The sequence below is a fragment of the Ctenopharyngodon idella genome, chromosome 13, assembly GCF_019924925.1.
Source record: "Ctenopharyngodon idella isolate HZGC_01 chromosome 13, HZGC01, whole genome shotgun sequence".
NCBI lineage: Eukaryota > Metazoa > Chordata > Actinopteri > Cypriniformes > Xenocyprididae > Ctenopharyngodon > Ctenopharyngodon idella.
The window spans coordinates 9,376,592-9,402,503 of record NC_067232.1 but is presented as its reverse complement, the minus strand read 5'-3'; the positions used below and the strand labels follow the sequence as shown (position 1 = coordinate 9,402,503).

Sequence of the window (25,912 nt, the reverse complement as noted above, 5' to 3'; positions counted from 1 at the left end):
GAAAGAAGGACAGGAAGAGAGAAAGAGATGCAAGGTGAGGTAATTAAAACAGTGCTTGAGCTGGATGCTGTCAAGAAGACTCACGCGATGCGCACTCTACATGAGTGCTTTACTGCATCACTCACTGCACTCAATTAAAGCCGTCTGTCTGCTCTCAACCCCTATAGAATGACCTGCGAGACATCACTATGTGGAGAGACAGTTAGGAGCGTTAGGACAAGTGATTTGCTCTCAGGGAGCAAGAGACACTAACAAAACGCTACCCAAAGTTTTTTTTCCCTATGATTTGTTTATTATTTATTTATTTATTTGCATATTGGGTTTGGATGATATTTGAAAAGCATGGGTAAAAGGGTTCTCCATGGTCATGGAAAGCTCTGAAAAATCTAATTTTAAAAATATTATAGTAGTAGTATTATACTGTATTATATTACTATTATTTTCCAGGCCTGAGAAAGTTGTGGAAGTTAATCAGTTCTTTAAAATCATGGAACAGTCATAGAAATGTATGTATTGAACATATGCTTTTGGTATTTATTGGATTTTTCTATTACTTAATTAGAGAGTTGGTCTTATGTATGTGTATAAGGGATAATCTACGGTTGTGCGTTAAACGATTTTAATGCATGGCGTGTAGGCAAAGAACCACTCAACGCAAAGTGGAGTGCTTTTAAATTTTTTAATGCACAGTTAGCTGTGGATTATCCATATATATATATATATATATATATATATATATATATATATATAATATATATATATACACAGTCAAACCAAAAATTATTCAGACATTTTGATATTTTTAATATATTTTTACTAGTGGGTGCAGGACACTATAGTTCATTTATGTAAGTGAGGATAGCAAAATAAAGTAAACTGTGACATATTTTACCCAAAAATTCTTCATACAGTGGACTACCAGTAAAACTGATTAAAAAATTTGGAACCAAAAATTATTCGGACACTTTGACCTGACCATGTTATCTGACATACTTAAGATTAATTTTTTCTGACACAGTTTAACTCTTGTCATATTATTACTGGTTTTATTATTTTTATTATCATTATTGTTGTTCTTGTTATAATATTAATTAATAGTTAGTAATATTAAATAATATTATTTTATTATATTAATTTTATTATTATTACTATTATTACATTTTTAAAATATATGCATTTACAGCCCCATAAATTACTGTTTGTGTGTGCTCTTTACAGAAACACAAATACTTCTATAGATTTATAGTCCACCCTAGTCCATTTTTATGTCTCAGGGATGATAGTTGTGGGCTTGTATGTCGCTGCTGGATCAGATTGGGTCACAATAGGGAAGTTCAGCTAACAACTATAATCGGAGGACTCAGGAGGCTTTCCCCAGAATATCCCTCACATTGAGCCACAGAGGCCATTTTCAGCTTGATGGGGAGTTCCATAACACAGATTTGAGGGTGAGAGTGAACCCGGGCTGGCACTGCCTTTAATAGGTACAGCGGCAGAGGCGCCTGGCTCTCTTTAGAGACGCAGAGTGATGATGGATGGAAGAGACGGTATTGTGTTGAGGGCCGATCAATAGCTGCCACCGAGCTCAGTGTATTTCTGTCACTGTGGAGTTGAGTGTAGGATGTCAGCTGGTTGTTGCCAGGATGATTTGGGAAAGTTTAACACCAGCCCGCTCTGACGCCCCACACATCAGTCATTTTGGTTAACAGAAGGGTTATTTCTGCCACACACAGTGACTCTCTCTCTCTCACACACACACACGTTCATGTATGTTTCATATTGATTCTCTCCTTCATGGAATAGTTATGTTGTCTGCAGTGAAGTACCTCTCATTAGTGATTTAACTGTTATCACACACTGTTTAATTCAATTAACACCATTATACAAGGCCTCTACAATGGTAAATAGCCTACAATGTATAAACTATATTACAACAATAATAATTTAGAAATATTAAATACATTAAAAATATCCCCTTGTCATGGTTTAGGGGGTTCTAGGTGTGCTTTATGTTACCAGCTTAACCATGGTAAAATCATTTTTATGGCCACTCATGGCTTATTGCTTTAAAAAAAAAAAAAAAAAATCAAAAGTAAATAAAAATAAATTAAAAAAGTGCAAGGTGGCCAATAATAATTCACTTTCTTTAACGAAAATGTTTATTATCCTTTGACAAGTCTGTTGATAGATTTTGAATATATTTATGTCTGTTAAAGGTGGGGTAAGCCATATTTCAAAAACACTGTTTGGAAGTTAGTTGGACCGACACCAACAACAAATGTGTAGCCAATCAGCATTAGGGGGCGTATGACGGTCGAGGAGAGAGAGAGAGCATGAGGGAGATTTGAAGAAAGACTACAGAAAGAGAGATGAGTCACAATACAAAAGAGCTCAAAAGAATTTCACTGGAATGAAGGTTTATGACTGGGCAAGCGCTTTAGGACCCACGTTAATATTAGAAAAGCTTTCCAGCGCTGGAGGGAGCTAAGCAGGAAAACCTGAAAACAGACGCGGAGGCTGCTTTGATTCCGCTCCACACGTGAGTAACGCTGGGTTTGAGTGTCACCTGCCAGCAGAGATTGGGGTTTGAGACCGACTCGGAGCAGGGTGGTTAGGATTGGAGGGTGAGTTTTCCAACAGCGTTTTTGAAATATGGCTTACCCCACCTTTAATCAGCTAATGCCAATAATCTCAAATTGGCCAACAGTTGTCAGATAACTTTCTTTTACTAATTTTAGCTTTTACACTTTTCGAAAGCTTGTAGAAGTAAACCGTGACATTGTCAAGAGTTTCACCAAAAGAAAAGGAAGTTCCTTGCTTTTAAATGACTAAGTATTAAGTAATAGTCATGATGTAAGACTAACAATGATTTATGATGTAACTTGTCAGAATTTAGCACGAAATGTTGTTTTTGAGCCATTTTATCCCCTCCAGTAGGTTTTGTTGACCTGTTTATGGATGTTCCCCTGAGGATGACTATATTGAACAGTCACCGTTGACTCATCTGAAGCTGCTTGTCATTCTTCTTCTGTATTAGTGTGTGTCAGACCAGTCTGTGACTCTGTGGCCCTGCTGATGAATGTGTGTGTACGGTCTCTATATTTACCGTTAGCCTGTATTAATCATGCAAGAGCTTGAGCTGCTGTCAAGAGTCCCACAACCTTGTTTACATGCTAACTTGCATTCCTGTGATGAAGCACGGACAATGGCAGGCTTTGAAAGTGATCGGAACATACTCAGATTGCGCTAATAAGGCTGTCATTGAGGGAGATGTCATGTGCCCAGGGTGGGGGTGTTTTTGTGTTTTTGTTGTTGTTGTTGTTTCTCCACCTCTTTAACAGACCATGCGTACAGGCCAGGAGACACGGCAGTCAGCACTCATGATTCTGGTAATGATATCATTACAGCTAGTGATTGCTTCTCATGCATTGTTTAACAAAGACATGTTTGAAGCGCTCAGCAGAGAGTTCAGGCAGATCTTTCTCAGCTTGCAAGCTGAATCAAAAGGCGGAAAGCAGATCAAGAGCAGGAGACACCTTTTTAAGCTCTCCACTCACTTTGCCAGAAAGAAGAAAGTTAAATTAACATCCTAATATGACAGCTTGTATAAAAATAAAAAAACAAAAATTAACACTCTCCTTTCTGCCCATATATAGTACAGTGTCCCCAAATCATATTTGGACCCTTACAAATGTCTAAATATTATTGAATTACATAGAGAATATCAAATGAAAAAATAAGTGTTTATTTTTATATCTATTTTTATTTATTTTATTTTATTTATTTTTTTTTTCAAATAAATGCTGCTTGGTTTGATATTTTGTTAAATAGTAAAGTTAAAGACATTTGTACATTTTTAATTGCGGTTTAAATGTCCAAATACTTTTTGTTTTCAGGGGAGGGCACTGTATGGGCCAGATGGGATGTTTTGATGATCTTGTTATCATGGCTGCAGTGTGGGGGGGGGGGGGGGGGGGTTATGATGTAACCTCTGGATAGTTAGTGGTGAGCCACAGGAAAAGCGGGCCCGGTCCAACGCCCCCAAACTGCCTCTGCAGTCCACCTGGACACCTGCCATCTGCAGCCACATCAACAATCTATCATCCCGCACACTCTAAACAGCATCAACACACGCTCACGTCCAGGATATCAGAACACATCTCACGCCGAATTACAGAACATGCCCGTAGCATTTCTCAAACTCTCAGATCTCTGTGGTATCTAAAATGAAGCATCATAAAACTGAGTGTGATGGTGATACAGAGTGTTGTACTAAATAATAGGATTTTTTTTTCTGCAGGCCTAGTCAAACCAGTAGTTGTTTTTTGTTTTGTTTTTTCACATGGCCGCAATCAGAAATTCAGAAATGGTTTAGTGGCAAATATATACAATCAATGTATATATAATATAATTCTATATATTTAATTTAAAATCACATCGTGACGTAAATGTGTGTGTTTATATACATGATTACTTAAGTTTTATTTAATTATTTTTTAGTTTATATATATATATATATATATATATATATAATATATAAATTTGGAACCAAAAATTATTCAGACACTTTTACTTGACCATGTTTCGCTTAAGTGTTATCTGACATAATTAAGATAATTTTTTTTCTGACACAGTTTAAGTTTGAGATCTTGTCATATTTTATTACCATTTATAGTGAATAAACTGTGTTAATGAATGAAATGTTCATGGTGTCTGAATAAATTATGTTTGATGGATGTGTGTGTGTGTATGTATGTATGTATGTATATATATATATATAATATACACACACAGAGAGAGAGAGATGGATTTTAAAAATAATAAGGCTGTTATTTTTAAGCGATGCCCTGCCCTAACTTCCCGTTTGAGTAGGAAACGTATCGACACAGGATAGAAAATTGAGTTCTTCAAACCATTTCATGGAGTTTTTAAGTGTCTTACTCAAGGTCACACTGGAGGGGGGTGGTCTCAGTAACTTCATGTATCTCTCCTTTTATACTTTCAACCTCAGACTGTGACCTTTGGGTTAGCAACGATCTACGTCTGTCGTTCGCTGCCTATCAGTCATTTCCTGATGTAATTTTAAGCTTTGTTTGCGGCTATATCTGGGTGACATGTCATCAGTAATGAAAGTGGTGTCTAGGACAGGCTTCGCTTACTCCCAGCTCTTTAGCAGTAATTGCATCTGGTGGTGGTAAGTATAGGATTAGTGGCTTTAGATAAATTTTCACTGAAAGGGCCTGTCTTCTGTAGCTTGTTTGTCACTCTCTCAGCGTCTCTCTTTTTCCGTCCCGTCCTTCTCTCTGTCTGTCTCTCTCTATTGGTTTGTTGTCGGTTGCACGTCACGCTCCAGTTGGCCTGCTGCATTCTCAGGGGAGTACCTTTAACACCTCAGCAGTGCTGGCTTTCTTCTCTCTAATCTTCCCCTTCCCCTGCCCAGATTACTGTATCAATAACCATCTGCCAGCCCCCTCAGACAGCACTGCCCCCTGGTACAGACAGAGCCCGTGGCCATACAGCCCTGACTCATACAGGAATATGTGGGACGTTTGAGACAACGTAATGAAATTGCACTGCGATTGGCCTCATCAGTAACCAACAGTTGCGTCTTTGTTTTTCTTTCTGTCTGGGCCGCCACTGGTTCACCAGTGTTTTTGTCACCAGCACAAAAAAACAATGTGGGAAAAATAACATCTTATGACCATGTGGTCAAGTTGGTTCTCTTTTTGTGTGTGTGTGTTGTTGCTGCTGCTATTATTTTTTTTCTTCCGTCAGTTAGCTGATGATTTCATAGCTCTGCCCATCTTTCAGGCTGTAAATTTTGTTGAACTGTCTCCTTTAGACCCCTTCCACTTGCAGCTGGCATGGCTAACCCCCTGGCCCGGTTCACAAAGAGAAATACTCTCTTCTTTTTCTGCTTTGAGCTTCATCACAACATGGATAACCGCACAGGATGGAGATGAAAGTAAATAACCAGTCAGGTTAGCCCTCGCGAGCTCCTCTGCCCGGTCTGTCAGGGCCACATTTCTAGCCCAGACCAGATGTCAGCGTGCACTCACCCTGACACTCGTCACCTCCACTGTACCACCTTTATTCTTCTCTGTCCATCTTCTTTCATGATCTATTTTTATGACTGCTTAGTGTAAGGGTTCTTTTTACACAAGTTAAAACATATGAAGTATAAACCATACTTTCCCAGTTTAAAGTGTAGACGCAACAAGTTAGCAATTCGTAGGTTTGGTCACGAAAGCATAAACACTGTGGCTCTGTGGTGCCTCCAAAACGTTTCAGCTCATTTGTTTCAGTTGCCTGACATGACAACTTCTGGCTCAGCCAGTGGAGTGCAGCATTGCATGTTCACTTTTTCAGCGGCATTGGTTCCGAAAGTATTTTTAGGGATTTTTAAAAAGTCTTTGTTAAAGTATTTTAAGCCATGAACCAAACCAATTTGAAAATCGGTCAAAAAGACAAAGGTACAAGACTGTACTTAACGGCTTTAATGAGAGGAAAGAACTACAATCCAATGAAACATTGGTGGAGATTTCTCTGCAGAATCATTGATAATGTAGTTTTTCACCAGGAATTCTGCTGTTAAACACAATTGTTTAAAAAATAAGTTGAAAAAATTAGTGCTGATCACTTAAAAAAAAAAAAAAGCATACCATCAATTAACAACCTCGTAGCACAAGTAGGTCTGTCTTTAAAGGTTTTTAAGTTATCATTAAAAATAATTTCCCCTATGGAGAAAATGAATGGTATTTTTATTTGTGGAACCCGACTGTTTGGGAGCAGGACTGCCTGTCTGACTGACTGACCAAAGCAGATGGGGAAATATTTGGGAAATATGTTTGGAAACTGTCATTATTATTGGTCCTTCTAGTAGTGCAGAAATTACACACTTCACCTTAAAGATTTTTGGGGAGTTTTTTTTTTCTTTCTTTCTTTCTTTTTCCGAAAATTATTTAGCTGTCATAAGTCATTTTCAATCTTTAGCATGTGAAATGTCTTTGAACACTGCCACAAAAAAATATGATTTGTTGGTTATGCTCTAGGGCTTTTGTTTTAAGCAAATAATAAATGATGAATAATAATACATTTGCGTATTCCAAATTTATTCCAAATAATGCAAAATGTGTATTCACATAAGTATAATTGGAAGTCAATGGAGTTTTGTGTGATCGCAGCTTTAACATTTTTAATCTCCTTACAGAATAAGATGAGATTGGCTCCTGTCAATTCACATGTGTCTCTCTCCTCTTCCTAATTATGGCACACAAAGCCTTGGTTATGGTTAGTCTGTTGTGCTAATTGAGTGACTTTCAAAGTGTAGATTTATTATAAGTCCGGTATTTCCATAGTATTGCCTAGTGAAGAGGGTCTGTTACAGTTTTCCAGTGGGGTTGCATTAACTCTAATTCCTGGAGCTAATCTTGAAATAATGCTGCTTAATCACTCTTAATAAAAGAGTGGCTCACCTTGGCTGCTGGATGGCTGCATTATCAGATCATTGAGCTGTAATTGGTGTCATGAAACCTAGTGGTGGGTTATCTCCATGGGGATTGGAGTTTTTCCCTAACTTTATGGCGCAAAGATTAACCTTGGAGCGTTTGACCTCCATGCAGTGAACACAAACATGGGTATAGCTGCAGCTCTGTGTCCCGGAAAAGGGAAAATGTTCTGACTGGAACCAAATACAAACAGCTAAATGCCAGGTTGAAGAGTTTTGAGTGATATCAGATGGTCTATTTTAGATTAATGTACATGTCTTGAGTCTATTATGCAGTGCCGGTGACAGACAGACAGATTGCAGGTGGTCTTGGCCCCTAACATCCATGAAGCACTGGTTCTTTCCACCCCCTCTTCCCCTCTAAAGGCTGAGGTTGTCACAACTGGTCCCTAGAGCCATTCAGTCGAGCAAAGGGCAGAGCCCAGCACACATAATTGGAATCTTTTAACCCTCACAGAGCCCTTTTATTAACTGAAATAAAGCGGTTTTATTCATCTGTATGAGTTTGAAGATATGTCTTGCTTGAGCTTGAGCTTGAGTATCAGGTCATGTTGGGGTATTTTATGTAACAGTATTTTTAACTAGTAGCATCATTGCGAATTTACACACAATCCAGAGTAGAAGCCTGTTCACACAAAAGATGATAATTATAATTTAATATTTATGGTAATTCTATGAGAATAGGAAAGTTACTTTTTTACAATGATTCATTCTTAAATGGTAAATGACATAACTTAATAATAAACAGAACGTTATCATCGATTGGTGAGGATGCTAATATAGTTTTCATTCTTGGTGTGGATGAGCTTTAAAGTAGGGTATCGCCAACTACCTCACAATATGATACACATACAGTACATTGGATACATTGTGCCACGTCAGAATATTATAATTTGATCGCGTTTGAAAGTATGCCAAATGTGTGAGAGCGACCCCACATGGTTGTGTGTGAATCTTCTGTGGGTTCAGTTTCAGTCTCACCTTATAGAAGCTGCTGAAAACACCAGTCTCTGAGGTTTGCATTTATTTAGGTGCTTGGCTTCTTCATTAATGTAACTGTAGACCTTGAACTGTAGATATTGAATATATATATATATATATATATATATATATATATATATCAGTACAATATTGTTGGGATAAAAGTTGCAGTACATTTATATATATATAAATGTATCTGCCTGTTTGTAGCAGATTTTCTTCATTAATTTTATAAATAAAAAAATTTGAAATAATTAGGACACAAAAACAATGGTCTTTTTGGTTTTGGAAGAAGAGCTTAAGGTGATATAATGTTCTACATAGTCTAACGCAGAGCTTTGAAATGTGTCCTAAATGAAATAATATCATTTCTACACTAAGCTCCCATTAATTAAGGCTGCATGTGTGCTTTGTTTTTCAGGAGGCCGCCGCATTTGCGCGAGCACAAGGCTTTGAGGTGAGTGGATGGAGGATCACACACTAAACAGATCCTAAAGGATTATTTTTCAGCTGATAATGAAGTTCTTTTTCGGACAGTGATTGATGTGCTATTATACTCTCTTGGCCCCCTTGCAGTGGTCGCCATAGCAACCTGGCAGTCGTCATGGTTTCTTTGTTCAGCCAGCACTCCGGCTCACACACTCTCTCTCTTTCTCACACACACACAAACACATTTTCTCCCCTACTCTCACACATTCTCTTCTCCTCTTTCTCTCTCTCTCATCCCCCTCCTTTTCTGTTATGACGCATTCCTCCCAGGTCTGCACCCAACATCGCCTACAGATGTTATTTATTGAATTTTGAGAATGCTCTTGGGAGGAGAGAAAGAAATCCTCAGGGGCTGCTTTCAATTCTGTCGGTGTACTGGGCAGGGCTGGCAGGTGCCTTTGTCGAGGAACCCACCTTGTTAGCTTCATTAGACCGTGTGAGGATCCTGCGCGGCATTACGCTCAATTATACCGCGCTGCATCCGCTCATAAATACTGGATCACCTTCCCCTGTAGTCTCAGAATGTGGAAACACTGATTGGCCTTGTTTGCACATAACACGTCAAAACAATATGAGTTATCTCTCTGAATAGCTGGGAAATGCAAATGTAATAGTAGTGTTTCTCGTCTCATATTCAAAGTGTACATGGGTGGGTGGGGCGGGGGGGTAAATGTGAATTCATAAGCAAAGTAAATGTGAGTTTAGGAACAGCATGCTTAAATAATTGAAGTGGCTTATCTTTTTTCAAATGCAGTGCTATCCGCCTGAATGTGTTTCGTCTCAGTATGAATAATTGTCTTCCAGGATCACTCAAGGTGCGATCGACGTGACTGGAATGCAAAGCAGATTCTGGCAGCAGAGTAAGTTGGTGAGAGAGAGAGAGAGAGACGAGAGGGAGGGAGAGATAGATAGTGTGCATGGGCGAGAGAGAGAGGAGGAGCAGTTCGTGAGCCAGGGAGATAGAGGAGGGGGCGAGAGCTTGCATCGCACAGAGTAAATATATAAATGGCAAGCACTGTCACACACTGTGAGTACCTCTTCACTGATTTCACACACGTCATGTTGATTTAGGGCTCAGAGACAAGGGAATCTTTGACATACGAGTCTTTACCCTGATTTTGCTTCAGAAATAAACATCTCAACAGAGTATGGCAGTTGAAATGTAAGCATTTAGTGACAGGATGGAGAGAAATAGAGAAGTATCAGGCCCCAAACGTGCCGAGAAGCGTGTCATCGTTTGTTTCTTGACGCTGGTGTTTTTCGATATTATTCACACACGCCTCCGCACATCAGCTGACTTTCCACATCTGCTTGTCTGCAGACTGATTCTCAGTTTTTGTGGTTCGCAAAATCAGAGACATGCTCCCCCTTCGTTTATCAGCAACTTCGTAACCCTTTCGATGTTTTAAACAAAATCATCACTCTTGGAGAAATTGGAGCAAAATAGAAATGAAAGTTATAGCCACTGTGGCCCGTTTATTTTATTAGTCACTTACTTTCGCACTTAACTGCTGCAAAATGCAGACAAAATGCTTCATGTTTGCTGGCAATCAGCAGCAACATATTTTTTCGAAGCAAATTATTGTGTTCCATGGCATCCGTGAAATGTGTTTGTTTTTTTTAATATATATATATATATATATATATATATATGCATGTATATGTATTTATAAAATTTAATTTATTTATTTTAATTTATTGTATTTATTTTATTTAAATTAAATATTTTATTTAAACAATTAATAAATAAGAAACTCATTAATTTTGAATTTACATAATTTCAGCAATAGTGGTAAATGTTTTCAATGTAGTTTGCACGCATATCTTTTTACCTAATTTTTTTAATATAATGTAATATAACGGGGCGGTAACCTTATGGCACGTGGAGGGATAATCACGGAAGCGTGCACCTTCAGTCACACAAATGGTTTGTTGGATCGGTGTACTAGCGCAGGTTAAAATCTCACACTTTAATAGCATTTACAGCTCCTAACTTAAAACAGGCTGTGTGACTATGAGGATTGATTACTTCAAAATGCACAGGTATGTCCGTTTGCAAGTTTGAGGGACAATATTTAAATTAAATACATACAACTCTTTAGCTATTGTCACGTGTCAGTGATTATTCCTCCGCATGCCAACATTGCCATAGTTTTCCGACCCCTGTAATATAACATAATTTAACAAATGTATCCATCTCAAGCAAGTGTATACATTTTTAAGGCGCATTTTGGGTTTATACATTTTTATTTTAATGTATTAAGTTTCTTATATTTATATTTCAACCCAGCATTTTAATGCAATATCCCAAAATTTGCATAAAGTGCGTGGATGGAAACCCAGCTATTGATATGCATTATTGTGGTTATAGGCACTCTGAATCTTGTAGCTTTCCCAGGAAGCAATACAAACTTTCAATAAGCTCTGTGATTATCTGAAGAACTCTGGAGCAGACGCTGCTAGACATGCTGTACCTTTGTAAAGATAATATTTTTCTCACGTCTTAAACAATGTGGCAACATTCAGAAGTGTGAAAGAAGAGTGTTTTTACAATACAGCTCTACATCTTGTGAAAATCTACACGCTTTATTAAAGTGAAAATCAAACACGTCTGCTTAGCATCAATCCATTTCCCTTGCTTCAAAGAGATGCCTTGTTAATAAATCAATTTACATCTCAAGAAGGTAGATAAGAGTGTGTTATTTTCTCTCTGTATTGAGCCGGCATTAGATCTGACTCACAGTGTGATCCGATCCTCATCTGTTTTACTTAAATACCCTTAGATGTTGAATCCGCCGCAGGGTAATTGATGTTCTATTGGCTGCTGTTCCTCCTACAGATTACAATGAAGGAGCTGTTTTATTAGCTTTAATATGGACACAGAATTGGACACCCTAATAAGGCAGGGGTTTTTTTTCGCCTGCCTTCATCATTATTAAAAAAGAACATCTCTTATGATAATCACTGACAGCTACATTATGGCTTTCATGAACTGATAGCTTCCATTGAATGGAGAGATATTATGGTTAAGTTTAATTAAGCTTGTGCTTATTATGTTTTTAACGCTTAAAACCTTCATTACACACCCTTCTGATCAAATTCAGTTATTGAGTAGCAAGTAGTCAATGGCATGAATATGCTAATGCATGTCTGAGACCTCAGCAAGGGACTGTGTAGTGTGGTCTTTTTACATTGAAGGGATAGTTCATTAAAAAATTCTGTCATCATTTACTCACCCTTGTGTCATTCCAAACCTGATTGATTTTCGTTCTTTTGTAGAATGTTAAAGAAGAAAACATTTTTTTAATATCTTCTGGTGTTACACAGAAGAAAATAAGTGATCGGAATATTGCAAAAACAATTTGTGACAAAGCAGCATTTCAGTCCCATTTGTTCAGGAGAACAGAAATGTCACTTACAGGGTTATTGGCACAAAATAGAAATGACAGTTGTAGCCACTGTGATTACTTCAAAACTCTTCAAGATGCATACAAACTGCTAGCGCCATGTTTGTTAGCGATCACCTGCAACTTTCTTTGCCTCGTTTACTGAAATCACGCGACTTTGGCAGTTTAATACACGCTCCGAACCACTGATTCGAAACAAAAGATTCGTAAATCTTCTAAGCTTCATGAAACAGTGTTTTGAAATCGCCCATCACTAGATATTGTTGAATAAAGTCGTTATTTTGTTTTTTGGCGCACAAAAAGTATTCTCGTCGTTTCATAACATTAAGGTTGAACCACTGTAGTCACATGAACTGTTTTAAATATGTCTTTAGTAGCTTTCTGGGTGTTTGAAAGTGTTAATTATCTTGCTGTCAATGGAGACCTCACTGAGCCATCGGATTTTATCAAAAATATCTTAATTTGTGTTCTGGAGATGAACGAAGGTCTAACGGGTGTGGAACGACATGAGGGTGAGTAATTAATGACAGAATTTTAATTTTTGGGTGAACTAACCCTTTAATTGTAGTTCATGCACACATCTTTTTACCAAAAATTGTAATTCTAAATATAATATTTTATATATATATATATATATAATATACAGTGGGTACGGAAAGTATTCAGACCCCCTTAAATGTTTCACTCTTTGTTATATTGCAGCCATTTGCTAAAATCATTTAAGTTCATTTTTTTTCCTCATTAATGTACACACAGCACCCCATATTGAAAGAAAAACACAGAATTGTTGACATTTTTGCAGATTTATTAAAAAAGAAAAACTGAAATATCACATGGTCCTAAGTATTCAGACCCTTTGCTCAGTATTTAGTATTTTAGAGAATAGCTCTCAGTATTTTACCTCTCTCACCAAGGCTCTTCTCCCCCGATAGCTCAGTTTGGCCGGACGGCCAGCTCTAGGAAGGGTTCTGGTCGTCCCAAACGTCTTCCATTTAAGGATTATGGAGGCCACTGTGCTCTTAGGAACCTTAAGTGCAGCAGAATTTTTTTTGTAACCTTGGCCAGATCTGTGCCTTGCCACAATTCTGTCTCTGAGCTCTTCAGGCAGTTCCTTTGACCTCATGATTCTCATTTGCTCTGACATGCACTGTGAGCTGTAAGGTCTTATATAGACAGGTGTGTGGCTTTCCTAATCAAGTCCAATCAGTATAATCAAACACAGCTGGACTCAAATGAAGGTGTAGAACCATCTCAAGGATGATCAGAAGAAATGGACAGCACCTGAGTTAAATATATGAGTGTCACAGCAAAGGGTCTGAATACTTAGGAGCATGTGATATTTCAGTTTTTCTTTTTTAATAAATCTGCAAAAATGTCAACAATTCTGTGTTTTTCTGTCAATATGGGGTGCTGTGTGTACATTAATGAGGAAAAAAAATGAACTTAAATGATTTTAGCAAATGGCTGCAATATAACAAAGAGTGAAAATTTTAAGGGGGTCTGAATACTTTCCGTACCCACTGTAGAGAGAGAGAGAGAGAGAGAGAGAGAGAGAAAGTTTCAGAGTACGGTAATAAATGTCTCCATCTTGAGCAGTAAGTGTATACTTTTAGGAAAGTATAGGTGAGTAAATGTTGACCGAATTTTCATTTTTGAGTAAACTATCCCTTTAAGACAATAAAGAAACATAGTGTTAACAAGCCGATCAACACTCCTCAACTTTTTCCATTCAGTCTCAGTGACAAATTGCCTTCAACAAGCCCTGGAATCCAGTATCACAGTATTAACCTCTTCATTAGCACCTCTGTAGACTCCCACAACGCCTCTCCCTTTTCTCCTCCTTGGGAACGATCAACCTTTTAGTGGTGATTAGAGGCTGTGTTTGGGGAAGTGATTAAAAGCCCCCTACGCAATTTAGTTGGAGCAAGTTAGCGCCAGTGGGGGAAACGGCAACATGGGAGCGCACATCCCATGGCAGCTGCTCCTAACAGTCTCTGCAGCCCTCTGCCCCCCAACCGCAGCACCTGTCTGCAGGAGAGATACGCACAGAAAGCCTCTTTATTCCCATAAGGGCTCTTGCTTTTCTCTGTCTGGACTGAAGGATCCAGTTGTGATGTGTCTTGATGGGTTAATTATGAGAATAGCTCTGACAGTTGATATTCAGATCAAAGCGAACAGGCAATCGGTCCCTCTCGGTCCCTCAGGCATATATGTATTCACACCAGCAGATAGCTATGCAGAGATAAGTGCCTGAGAGTGAGGCGGGAAGGCTAATTTATACCCCACACCTCCCAATTCCTCACTCACTTTCTCTCTCCGAACTCTTCCGTATCAGACTCGCCCCTCCTCTCCCCCCAAAATCATGCTCCTAAAAATTAAATGACTCTTTAGAAGTGAATGATTAATCTAATGAAGCTGCAGAGGTGTTCTACTTCTGCTAATGAAGCCTTGCATTCTAATAAGTCACAGGCATACACTGTAATCATAATTGAAATGCCAAGCAGGGTTAAAGACAAACTGTGATCGCAGATGTTGCAGAGCCCAGATATATATGTAGAAAGAAAACGAGTAGGCAGCGGCTGCTGGGGGCTTTTATTCAGAGCTCAGGGTCCATGGATTCCAGCTAAACATCTGTTTTTCAATGGGCAATCGCTGTATCCTGAATACATATAACAGACTTCTCGGCTTTTACAAGCGCATTGCAAGTTTCTATGCGTGCAGACTCCCCTATGTCTGAAATGAAACACCTCCTCGCTCTTCAAGGAGTAAAAAAAAAGCTGGTTTGACACAAGAGTTTGCATTTCTGATTTTCATTGTTCAAGGCCAAGAAAAGAGAGTAAATTATGAATGAGTAATTCTATTCGAGTACGTCAGATATTTAATCTGCGCTTTGAATGGAGCTCCATATGAATATATGACTCCATAGGTGCTTGTACAGTCCCACCCCCCCCTCTGGGTCTCCCAGCGATTAAGTGTTCATGAGCATGTGTAGCTTCACTCTCTCATGGCTATCATGTGTTTGATAGTTATAATGATGGGATAATGGCAGGATTGTAGGCAGCCACTTCTCGTCACAGGATACCTATAGACCCACAGCCCCTGACAGATTTACAGTGCGCAGTCAGCTGATATTGTAAAACAGTAAGGTTTTTATAAAGCCCTGGGCTCTGCTTAAAACAAGCCACCATATTCATACTCGCCTACTTTCTGGGTCTAGCCTCAGGCCTGTACTGTCTGTGCTCAAATTTTTCGTAGAAGTCGTAATTATCTAGTTAGTTTTGCATTCTGTTGTCGGTTCCGATCGGAACACTTCATTAACCTTCCCCAAAGCACACTGTATTCATATTTAAGTAGTGGCTTCATAATTGTTTTTTGTTATTTATTGTTTTCAGTTAAAATGGATCATACTGGTCATAAGTAAATTTTAACCTGATGCTTGACAGTAATTTTGAACATTTCTACTGTTCTGTCACTGAAAAACTGAATCACTGAGGCAGTTTCGCTTACAATACAAACGCATGCAAAAACAACTGTCTGGCAATGTAAACTCACACTGAAGTCAATATCTTGAACAGCGAGTGCTGCTGTAAGCTGATTGAATTCTTTCAGCACTCTGCTGATTGGCCAGACTGCAGGAAAGCGGACCCTTTTAGTCGAGTGTGGAATGAAGCAGAGGTGATGAGGCAGCTGGGCCTGCCTGGGACACCACACTACCTCGCCATTAACAAAACTGTCAAGGGCTGGTGGCTGCCTTGGCCAAGCAGCCTCTCTAGCCTAGTTTTGGCAGGGGGACGAGTGGACATGTGACAGACTCAAAGCTTTGGCAGGGTTGCACTGCCTCAGACCCTCTTACTGGGGCTTTGTGTGACTCGGGGTGGGGGTATGGTATCGAACCACCAGCGCTCAACCCATTAGACCAACCCACCCCCAAGCACCGGCACCACCCATTCCACACACTTCCCCCCAGCCCTGCGCCTTCTGTCCAGTGCCAGCTGGGAGGTGTGAGGAATAGGAAATGCAGATGATCTCACTCAATTCCCCAAACGTCAAGCACTTACATACATGCCTATCTAAGAACTTCTCACAGCTAGCACTAGCTCTAGGTTTGTATGCCATTGATTAGTTTTATACAGTAGTTATGTAAAATTTTTATTTCATTTATACATTTAAAAATAATGTTATTTTTTAATTTTTTTTATATATATATATGTGTGTGTGTGTGTGTGTGTGTGTGTGTAATAATTTATACATTTATATTATTAAGGATTTATAATATTTATTTACATTTTCTATTACATTTACATAACATAACATTTTATATATATATATATATATATATATATATATATATATACACACACACACACATTTTTATTTTATTTTTTTATTTTTTTTTATCCTGATCGCAGACCATCTGGACCTACCATTGTAAGATTTGCCTACATACAATGGTCAATGTATTTGGGATGTCTGCATTTTTTTAACAAGATATTAAACCATGTGTCATTTATTATAATAAAACATAGCACAATTTTTCATCATTTTTTACATTTTTCTATTGTTTTAAAATTAAGATGACAAAGTATTTGGCCACTTTTTGGTTGTCAAATGATAGTGGAACATGTTCATAAATAGCTAAAACTGTGTTTACTCTACTGGGATACCTGTGTGAACAGTGTCACCCATGAAAAATCACCTTAAGATTAGTTCAAATTCAAAGTAATTGTCAAAGAAAAGTTCGTTTTGAGATAAGTTATAGCATCATTTATTCGCAGATACCACTTTTTGTTATTTAATGCAACAAAAATCATGGTTTCCAAAAGTGTCCAAATACTTTTGGATGACTGTAGGTGTGGACAGCGTTCTGATCTGCATGCTTTACAGAACCCACTCCCACCTGGTCAAAGCTGGCACCCCAATCAGGATCTTGTTCTTTGACTTCTCCAGTGCCCTCAAAATGCCTCTCCGGCTTGGTAACAAGCTCAGCGCAATACCGGTGAACGCCTCCACAATCTCCTAAATCATAGACTATTTTACCAGCAGGCAGAAGTTTGCGAGGCTCCAGGGAGAGCGTGGAGGTGGTGTAGTCCTACAGGTTGCTTGGAGTCCACTTAAACAGCAGACTGTACTGGACAAACAAGTAAGCTGTGCAGTAAAAGAAAGGTCAAAACAGGAGGCGCAGGTTTTTCAACATATATAATGGGCTGCTATAGGTATATTTTACCAGTCTAATGCAAAAATGTTCTGTTACTGGCATTTCTGTTACTGGACTCATTAGAAGTCATTAATGTCAATTTTAACATAAACAATTCTATACAGTATTGTATGCTTATTCCACTACAGTTTTTTTTTTTTTTTTTTTTTTCAGAAACGATTCCCCACTGGTGGGGGCTCACTTTTAACTTTATCTTCGCAATTCGAATCGGCAATCACGTGTACTCTGTGTATAGGGAGCGGCGATACCGCAAATTTTACAAGATAAGATTTTTGTCAGTGATGCTCAGGATCTGTTGCGCCATTGTCCTGTCTGTTTACTCTCGTCACATGATAAGTGAAATCTGACTCTTGCTGCTCTGCACTGCGACTCTGCAGCTCGTGCTGTATGGAGCAGAAGCTTTCAGTTTAGAATTGTAGCATCCATTGTCCATCTGAACTAGCCTAAATAGTTTTTATTTCTATAAAAAAACTAAACGACAGTGGGGGAGGTGCCGCGGTGGGCAAGAAATGTAATTGGTGTACAGCCGAACACCGTGCAACACCGGTAACACCGACTACTGCAGCAAGCCTTCAATGTATTACAAATGCAACTGTTCTAAAGCCAGAAGATTGATTACATCAGTGGATTGGTTTAAAGCTACTGAGCGATATATGCGTCATTTTAGTATATTGTTAGCATTTAAATATTTCATTGGAATAAATATGTGAGTTATGAGTGATGTGATTACACATGACATTTAGCATTTCAACACAACAGCCATTCTGAGTGAGATGCAGTTGGCAATTGCAGTCACTAAACATGCTTAGTAGGTAAGATGGTGACACCGGAGCATGTTTTACAAGGTGCAGCATGAAAGTAAATCTAATCTGCTCTAGAATAACTTAATATTTGCTTCTCACCCTCAAGTATGTTTTATTTTTTATTTTTTTCTCTCATGCAGACTGAAGACATTGAGGAGATTGCAAAGTTGGCCCAAAGCTTATCCAAAGTGAACAAGAAAAGGCAGAGGATTGTTGTCTTCACCCAAGGCAAAGAAGGAACTGTAATGACCAAAGGTGCGTGGGTCAGTTTTCTTCTATTCAGAATTAGGTTTTTATAATCACGCTTTTAGATCGGGGCCGTCTCATGTTAAAAAGAAATAACACAACCCCCAGAAACACTTTTAGTTATTTACAGTTGAAATGATGTTGATAGATTTCCTCTGTAAACATTAGTGAATAGCCTCAAACAAGGTCATCTTAAGAATAGAATGCCGTTCTCTCTGGCGGCTTTCGATGTTGCTCAGTGTGAAATGAATTCGCCCTTGGCAATGACCTCCTATCTCTCAGATGCAGAATTTGAATCCAAAGGGCTGTTGCAGTCACATTGCTATGGTAACTGAGTGGTGGGGGATCTTTCTGTGGAGTGGATAAGTTTAACCGAATAGTGGGGAAAGCATAACAGTTGTAGCTGATTAAACCAGCGGGGATTGAAGTAGAAAGCGGGGAGGCAGCAGGAATGTAAGGGGACAGGCTGAGCTGTTTATGCTCTTCTTCTCTTGCTCTTCATTTCTACTCCTTTTGCACCTGCCAGAACGACATTCCTCGCTTTACAGTCCGCCAGTGCCCAGTCTCGGCTAAATTCCATTTGTTCAGGATAATTCGGCTTTTATTGCCTTTTGTATTTTGATTCATTGAATTTCACAGTGTTTTTACAATGAATTCCGTCGAGGTTGGACATTATTTAAATCTCTCGAGGACACAATGAACAGCCACCCTTACAACGCACTGGAGACTCTGGAAGAAAACAAAGGTAAACATGGTACATGACCTTTAGTGTCTGCCTGGACACAAAAACCCTCAAGAGTTTTGGCCTAGCAGTTAGCATACATGCATTGGCAAGTTAAGACTTGGTGCTCATGCGGGAGACACAAGTTTGTCCAGTCCAGTCTGCATCCAATTTTTCCTCCCTCTCAGCCAAAAATGGCAAATCCCAAAGTTAAAAAAAAAAAAGAAAAAAAAAATCATGATAAGATCTATATCAGGGATCTGCATTTTTGATATAAAGGGACATTTGTTCAAAAGTTTGGGTTCAGTAAGATTTTTTAATGTTTTTTAAGAAGTCTCTTATGCTCACCAAGGCTGCATTTATTTGATCAAAAGTACAGTAAAAACAGTAATATTGTGAAATATTATTACAATTTAAAGTAGCTGTTTTCTATTTTAATATATTTTAAAATGTAATTTATTTCTGTGATGGCAAAGCTGAATTTTCAGCAGCCATTACTCCAGTCTTCAGTGTCAAATGATCCTCCAGAAATCATTCTAATATGCAGATTTGGTGCTGAAAAAACATCAGCATTGAAAGTTGTGCTGCTTAATATATTTGTGGAAATTGTAATAAGTTTTTTAGGAATCTTTGATAAATAGAGAAAAGTTCCAAAGAATAGCATTCATTTGAAATGTAAATTTTCAAATGAATTTTTTTAACATTCTTTACAGTTACATTTGTTCATTTCATTTGTCCTTTCTGAATAAAAGTATTAATATTTTTTTTAAAAACAAAAAATTACTGACCCCAAACTTTTGATTTAATGGGACTGTGTAAATCAATCTTTTTTTTTTCATTTAAAGCATCTTTTTTTCCCTCTGTGTTTAATTAATGGTTTAATTAGATTTAAACAATGTTTACTTGCTCGCCAAAGTTTAATTTTACTCATATTTGCCACTTTAGAATTGTTAATGTTGGAACCTGATTTCAACATTTCTGAAACAGCAAAATGATATTACAATCATATAGCGTTCTCTCCATTTCCACTCATTTGCCAGTTGTGACATGTGTTGCCAACCCCAGAACTATACCATAAAATAACATGTTAAGACTGTTTTTTGATTTTATAGGCTTTACTCTAAAATGACTTGACACATGACATCCCAATGACACCGCAGGCCTCTCCAAGTCCCTCTGCCCCTGTTAGCTTATAGGTCTAATCCTATTCACAAGTCTGCACTACAGGATTGAAGTGTTGTTAAACAGAGCTCTGTATTATACAATTTACACAACATGTTACCAGAGTAACGCGGCAAAGCTGGCTGTATTGGTTCCACTGCGCTGCGTTTATCACACAAACGCTAATAGCATTAGTCCCCCTGGGCTGATAAGGCTGCTCAGGCAATTGCTACTCCTGTAAAGCCTCATCAGAGGAAAGCGCTACAAGACAATCCTTCCCTTTTGCTACAGAACCGCCTCACTCCCACTTGTTCTGAGCTAACTTTCAGCCTAAGCGCCGGCTTTGGAGAAAATACTCTCCTGGAGGCATTTTACACTGCGCTGAGGAAAAAGGCAGGCTCGGCTAACCTCCTGCAGTCCTTTCATAAGGAGCCGCGGGGTCGGCGGCAACCCCCGGCGAACCCCATACGAAACACGCGCTCAATGCTAAGTAAACGAGGACGGCGCGCAAGAGGTAGTTGGCCGTAAAAAATGTCAGGCGTCGCACGAGCGGTGAATAAGTGGGTTCAGATAGCAGAGGCGACGGAGAAGGAGAGGGACGTTATTGCTCCCCGTTGCCTCCGCCAATAAACATCAATATAAAAGAGAATTGAAGATTTGCTCAACCTCCCAGAGGCTGTGCTCTGATGCTGTCTGATCTCTACATTTCATTTGCAATTTGCTCTCTATGCGGGGATGTGATCATTCAGCAGGCTCTGAATGTCACAATGAAGTTGTTTTAATGGTGATTAAGAAGGCTGGGATGATAGGCCCTGGGGGCGACGTTCCAAAGAGATGCAGATTTGTTATTGTGTAGTTCCTCTTTGTGCACGCCGGCTTTCTCTCGCGGCGTAAACGCAGGCTGTCCTCGCCCCTCCACATTAATTTCCTTAATGAAAGCTGCCAGAAGAGGAACCCTTAATGAAGCACCTTTGTGACATCGCTGAACAGAGCGCGGCCCTGCTGGCGCACCTATTACAGGCTCATATTAAGAGCGCAGCACCCACGGTCTTTGATCTAATGATGGCTGAGTGTGCAGGGTCGCCCAGGGGCTGCGGCAGGGACGAGAGGGCTGACGAAAGCGTCACGGGGAGGAAGGGAGTTTGTGATGTTCTATTAGTACTTTCCCTCCTCCACAAGTTCACGTATTAAGCTAACTTAATCGTGCCCTTCGTGACTGTTTTTCAAAATAAAACGTCCTGTTAAATCCCAAACTACTTTATGTGTAGGAATGTAGCCCACAAGGGCAGGCTGACAGTTTCGGGCAGAGTCTCTGTGTACTGAGTCATAACTCATAAGTGTTGTACTTCACTTTAACTTCCTGGAACTGAGGTTCCAGAGAGATAACCTTTGTTGTGTTCCTTTTAATATCACAAGAAGTGAAACTAACACCACAACACGAGGGGCGTCTTTGCATTTTTGCAGAGAGAGAGAGAGAGCAAGGCTGCTGCAGTTTTGTGTTTATTTGCAGTTGACTTGTAAGCTCCACTGTTCAGTGATATCTGGACCGAGCCATAACCTTATCTTATCTAGACTGGAGTACACTGGGCTTGGTTGTGGTTGTCTCAGCTCAAGCACATGATGTGATTAAAGACTCAAAATCCTCCCTCTTTATTTGCACGATCATGTGTTGTCCAAACCTGCAATTATGCTAGCAGACATGGAGAACATCTGACTGCTGTTGCAAATGTACATCTGCAAACTTGACCTGATGTTTTGCAGTTGCTTTTAAAAGTCAGCAAGAAATTAAAATGGACCCTGTTTTCTAAATGTGTGTTATAGTAATCAAACCATCATAACTCTTCTGTCTGGTGACATATGCAAGACTTCTCAATCATTCGGTTCGCTTAAACCTTGCAACTTTCTTACAATCGACTGCAAGCTCACATTCAGATCTGCCTCCATCCAATGAACAACTAATGGATTGAACCAAGTCACCACACTTCTTTTTTTTTCTTCAATAATCCGTTTCACTCGGATGTACGTCACAATTTGAAAGAAATGATTTGTCGCTATTTCCGTTTCATTGACTTTAAGAACAAGAGAAATAAATTGACTTTACTTCAGTTGCGAATAATTCTGAAGTCGCTCCATGTAATCCGTTTTGTTTTTGTCGTCCTACTAAAGAGGAACATTTTCATTCCTGCTCCTGGAGAGGTGCTGCTCGTCTTGAAACTTATTCGGGAGGAATGTGTCTAATGCGCTGTCAGATTTACCTGCACCTAATGAACTCCCCAGAGGAGCCTTTTCGTTTCAGTCTGTTTTCCTCCATCTCCATGAGCCCTTAGCAAAGGTCATTATGCACTCATAAACACACACACTCTTCCTGTGTGTGTGTGTGTGTGTGTGAGAATGAGTGTGTTTTTAAGCTCTCCCTCACATTTTTCTTGTGTTATGTTAGGGCTATTATTCTGTAATGTTTGCCCGTTCTTGTTTGTGTCTCATTAATGCAATGCACCTTCAACGCAGCTGAGCTAAAACAGAAACGCTGTAAACAGTCAGTTAGTGGCTGCTTGTTTTGATGGGCTTAAAAAGCGAAAGAAAAGATCTTAGAGTTAAGAGACGTAGCATTGACTGATTACATAAACGGCCTCTGTAATGCCTATACTGACAGAAGGTGGCCTGAACTTTCCTGTTTAGACACCATAGTTTGGTTGTGAGTAAAAACATAAAAAGGTAGCCTAATTGTGAGATTAATTCTCACAATCATAATTTCATATCTCAAATGTGACTTTATATCTCACAACTGCAATACTATTTTTCATAATTGAGACTACTGTTGCTCACAATTGCTGCTTTGTTTCTTGTTATTGACATCTCACAAATGTGACTTTTTAACTAAGTTGACTCTGGCTTTATGTCACAGTTGTGACATTGTATTATTATTATCTTTGTTTATTGTTTATTATTATCTCCTTTTCTCACAACTGCAACTTTATATCAGTTGGGATTTCATATCACACAATTGCAATTTCATGTCTCAATTGTAACTTTACATCTCAACATTAATATTTTTCTTTTATAACTGAGATTTTATTTCTGGATAACCGACATCGAAAAATGTGACTTATCTCTATTTATTGTTTTTTGCACTTTTTGCATCAACTCTCAATTTTGATTTCATCTCACAATAGCAAATATATTGTATTCTTTGACTTAATATCTCACAATTACAAATGTCAGTTCCAACTATTTTTCATAATTGTGGCTATACATCTCCAGGGCTGCACAACGATTAATCAGTTGCGACTTTATATATCACAGTTGCATCTTTATTTCTCAAAATTGTGTCTTTTATATCTCCATTGCAGAAAAAATTATTTCATGGATTTTGAAACGGCCTCATGAAATTTCAGCATATGCATCGCATTTATTTTCTGCATTTCAGTATCTCAGTCATGATGGGAAGGGCGACGGATGAAGACCTCCGCACGTCCGCCAAATCGATCGTGACATCATCACCGCTCGTCTTCAGCTAATTAGCATGGCTCAGAGGCGAGGGGATCTGATCAATGTCTCGCTTTGAAAAGGGCAAAACTGCCTCTTAAAGCTCTCTCCGTCCCAGACTCCTCTGATTATTTGTGCTGGTTATCTCCTGCCACTCTCGGCATGGTGGTTGCCCTTTATTAGCGGTTAAATGTGTTTGTCACGCTCATGTTTCTCTGACCAGCCCTAGCGTGGAGATAGTGGATCAGAGAAAAGAAGGCAAGTGAGGGCAGTTTCCTCAGTGTGTTTGCCGGGAGGAGGGCCATCCTTGTTTACTCCTCTGAGCTTTTGTTTGGCTCTGGAGCCGACGAGAAGTGGATTTGAGAGAAATAATCTCTCACCGTTCCGCAGCTGTCTGAAGGCCTTGAATCTTTCTCCCGCTCATTGGTTTTGTGTCATGTCTCATTGTGTAGTGAATAGCTTGTCATTCAGTAGCTCAGGTATCTATTTTAGACAATCACTTTTGAAAGCCGCAGTGATATATTTGAAACGACAATGCCTAAGATACAGTAAAAGATTAATTATCGCATGACCCGAGGCGTTCATGGTTTTGGCTTGTCACATTACGAGCGTAATCATATTACTCCCCACATAACTAGTGATAACAAGAGAATTTATTACACATAATTGGCATAACTTCAGAGTGCTGTAAATGTTACGATGGCTTTTTCTGACGCTTGGGCTCTATAAATAGTCACGCATGCATGTTTTGTCTTTGCAGGCCTATTTTATTTTGAGCTGGTCCGATACATGTTTACAGCGCTGCTTGTTCCTGGAGTGCCTTTGCGAGCAAAGCCGCGGTTTCCTCTTCCTCCTGAGAGGCCTGTGCCAAAAGGATACAAAACCCTGAAAGCAACATATCACTTCTGATCTAAGCACACAAGTGTCAAACACAGCACCAAAAAGAAACAGCTGTACAAGAGCTATTAATATAACCTCACAGCTCGGGAGGTGTAACTTTGTTGCCCCTTTTTTTCCGCTCCCTGGATAGTCACGCAGAGGAAAGTATTTTCTCTTTCTGCATGAACATGTAAAACGAAGAATGGCAAAACCACAAAAGCGATGGAACTCCCTGTGAACTGCCCAGAGACTGTGTTTACAGGGACGACCACAAGCCAGTAACAACAAAGACAGGTTTTGGCAGCAAAGTTTTAATTGCCATGCCTATTAAAGAGCCCTGCCAATGGCCTCTTTTGTGTTATACATTAACATGAAATTGGTCCTGGAACGCTCTCAGACTAACCAAAGCAGCATGTTGAGAGCCAAGTTCAATAATATGTTTTGAATAAAGATGTGATGTGTTCTCTCCGGTTTGATGAAATGGAAGGAGATGTCCATCAAGGATGGTTTTGGGGGGAATGAGAGCAGCGATTTAGGAATTTCATTTCTCTGTTTTTATTTGCCCTAGTTTTTTCTTGCGTGCTTATATAAATTGCCCTCATTCACATTGGACCAGAACCTCTTGTAAAACCTTAATTCAGAAGTAATTCTTAATAGATTTTTTCTCTTTTAAATGATTTAATTTCCCTTGTTCAGCAGACTTGTCCTACCCTCTTTCTGGTTTGCCTTATATTTGACACTTAAAAATTGGGTTGTTCATCAGGTTATGTCAGGTCATTCATCAGGTCGTTTTAAAAAATATATGGGAACCAAATGATGTTCATTTCTGTTAACGGTGCGGATCTACCCATGCGGATGCGTTTCCTGCAGTACAATTAGGGGGCGCCTCTATACCGCTGCTAAATCTACAGTGCAACCATTTGATCCCTGTTTTAATGACCCTTATGAACTGATTCTTTTTAGTGAATCAACATACAGCGCCCACTGTAGTGCAATCCCTAAATAAATGGCTCTTAA

At 39.1% G+C, this 25,912-nt stretch overlaps 1 protein-coding gene across 2 annotated transcripts in view; it reads left to right on the top strand.

Annotated features, from left to right (window-relative positions):
* adka (adenosine kinase a) overlaps positions 1 to 25,912 on the top strand; it is a 152,392-nt gene that overhangs the window by 119,985 nt on the left and 6,495 nt on the right. For both annotated transcript variants that reach the window (XM_051916429.1, XM_051916430.1), the window contains exons 8-9: positions 8,910 to 8,945; positions 18,543 to 18,657. In XM_051916429.1, coding sequence (XP_051772389.1) covers positions 8,910 to 8,945; positions 18,543 to 18,657 — 151 coding nt within the window. The remainder of the gene's footprint in view (positions 1 to 8,909; positions 8,946 to 18,542; positions 18,658 to 25,912) is intronic.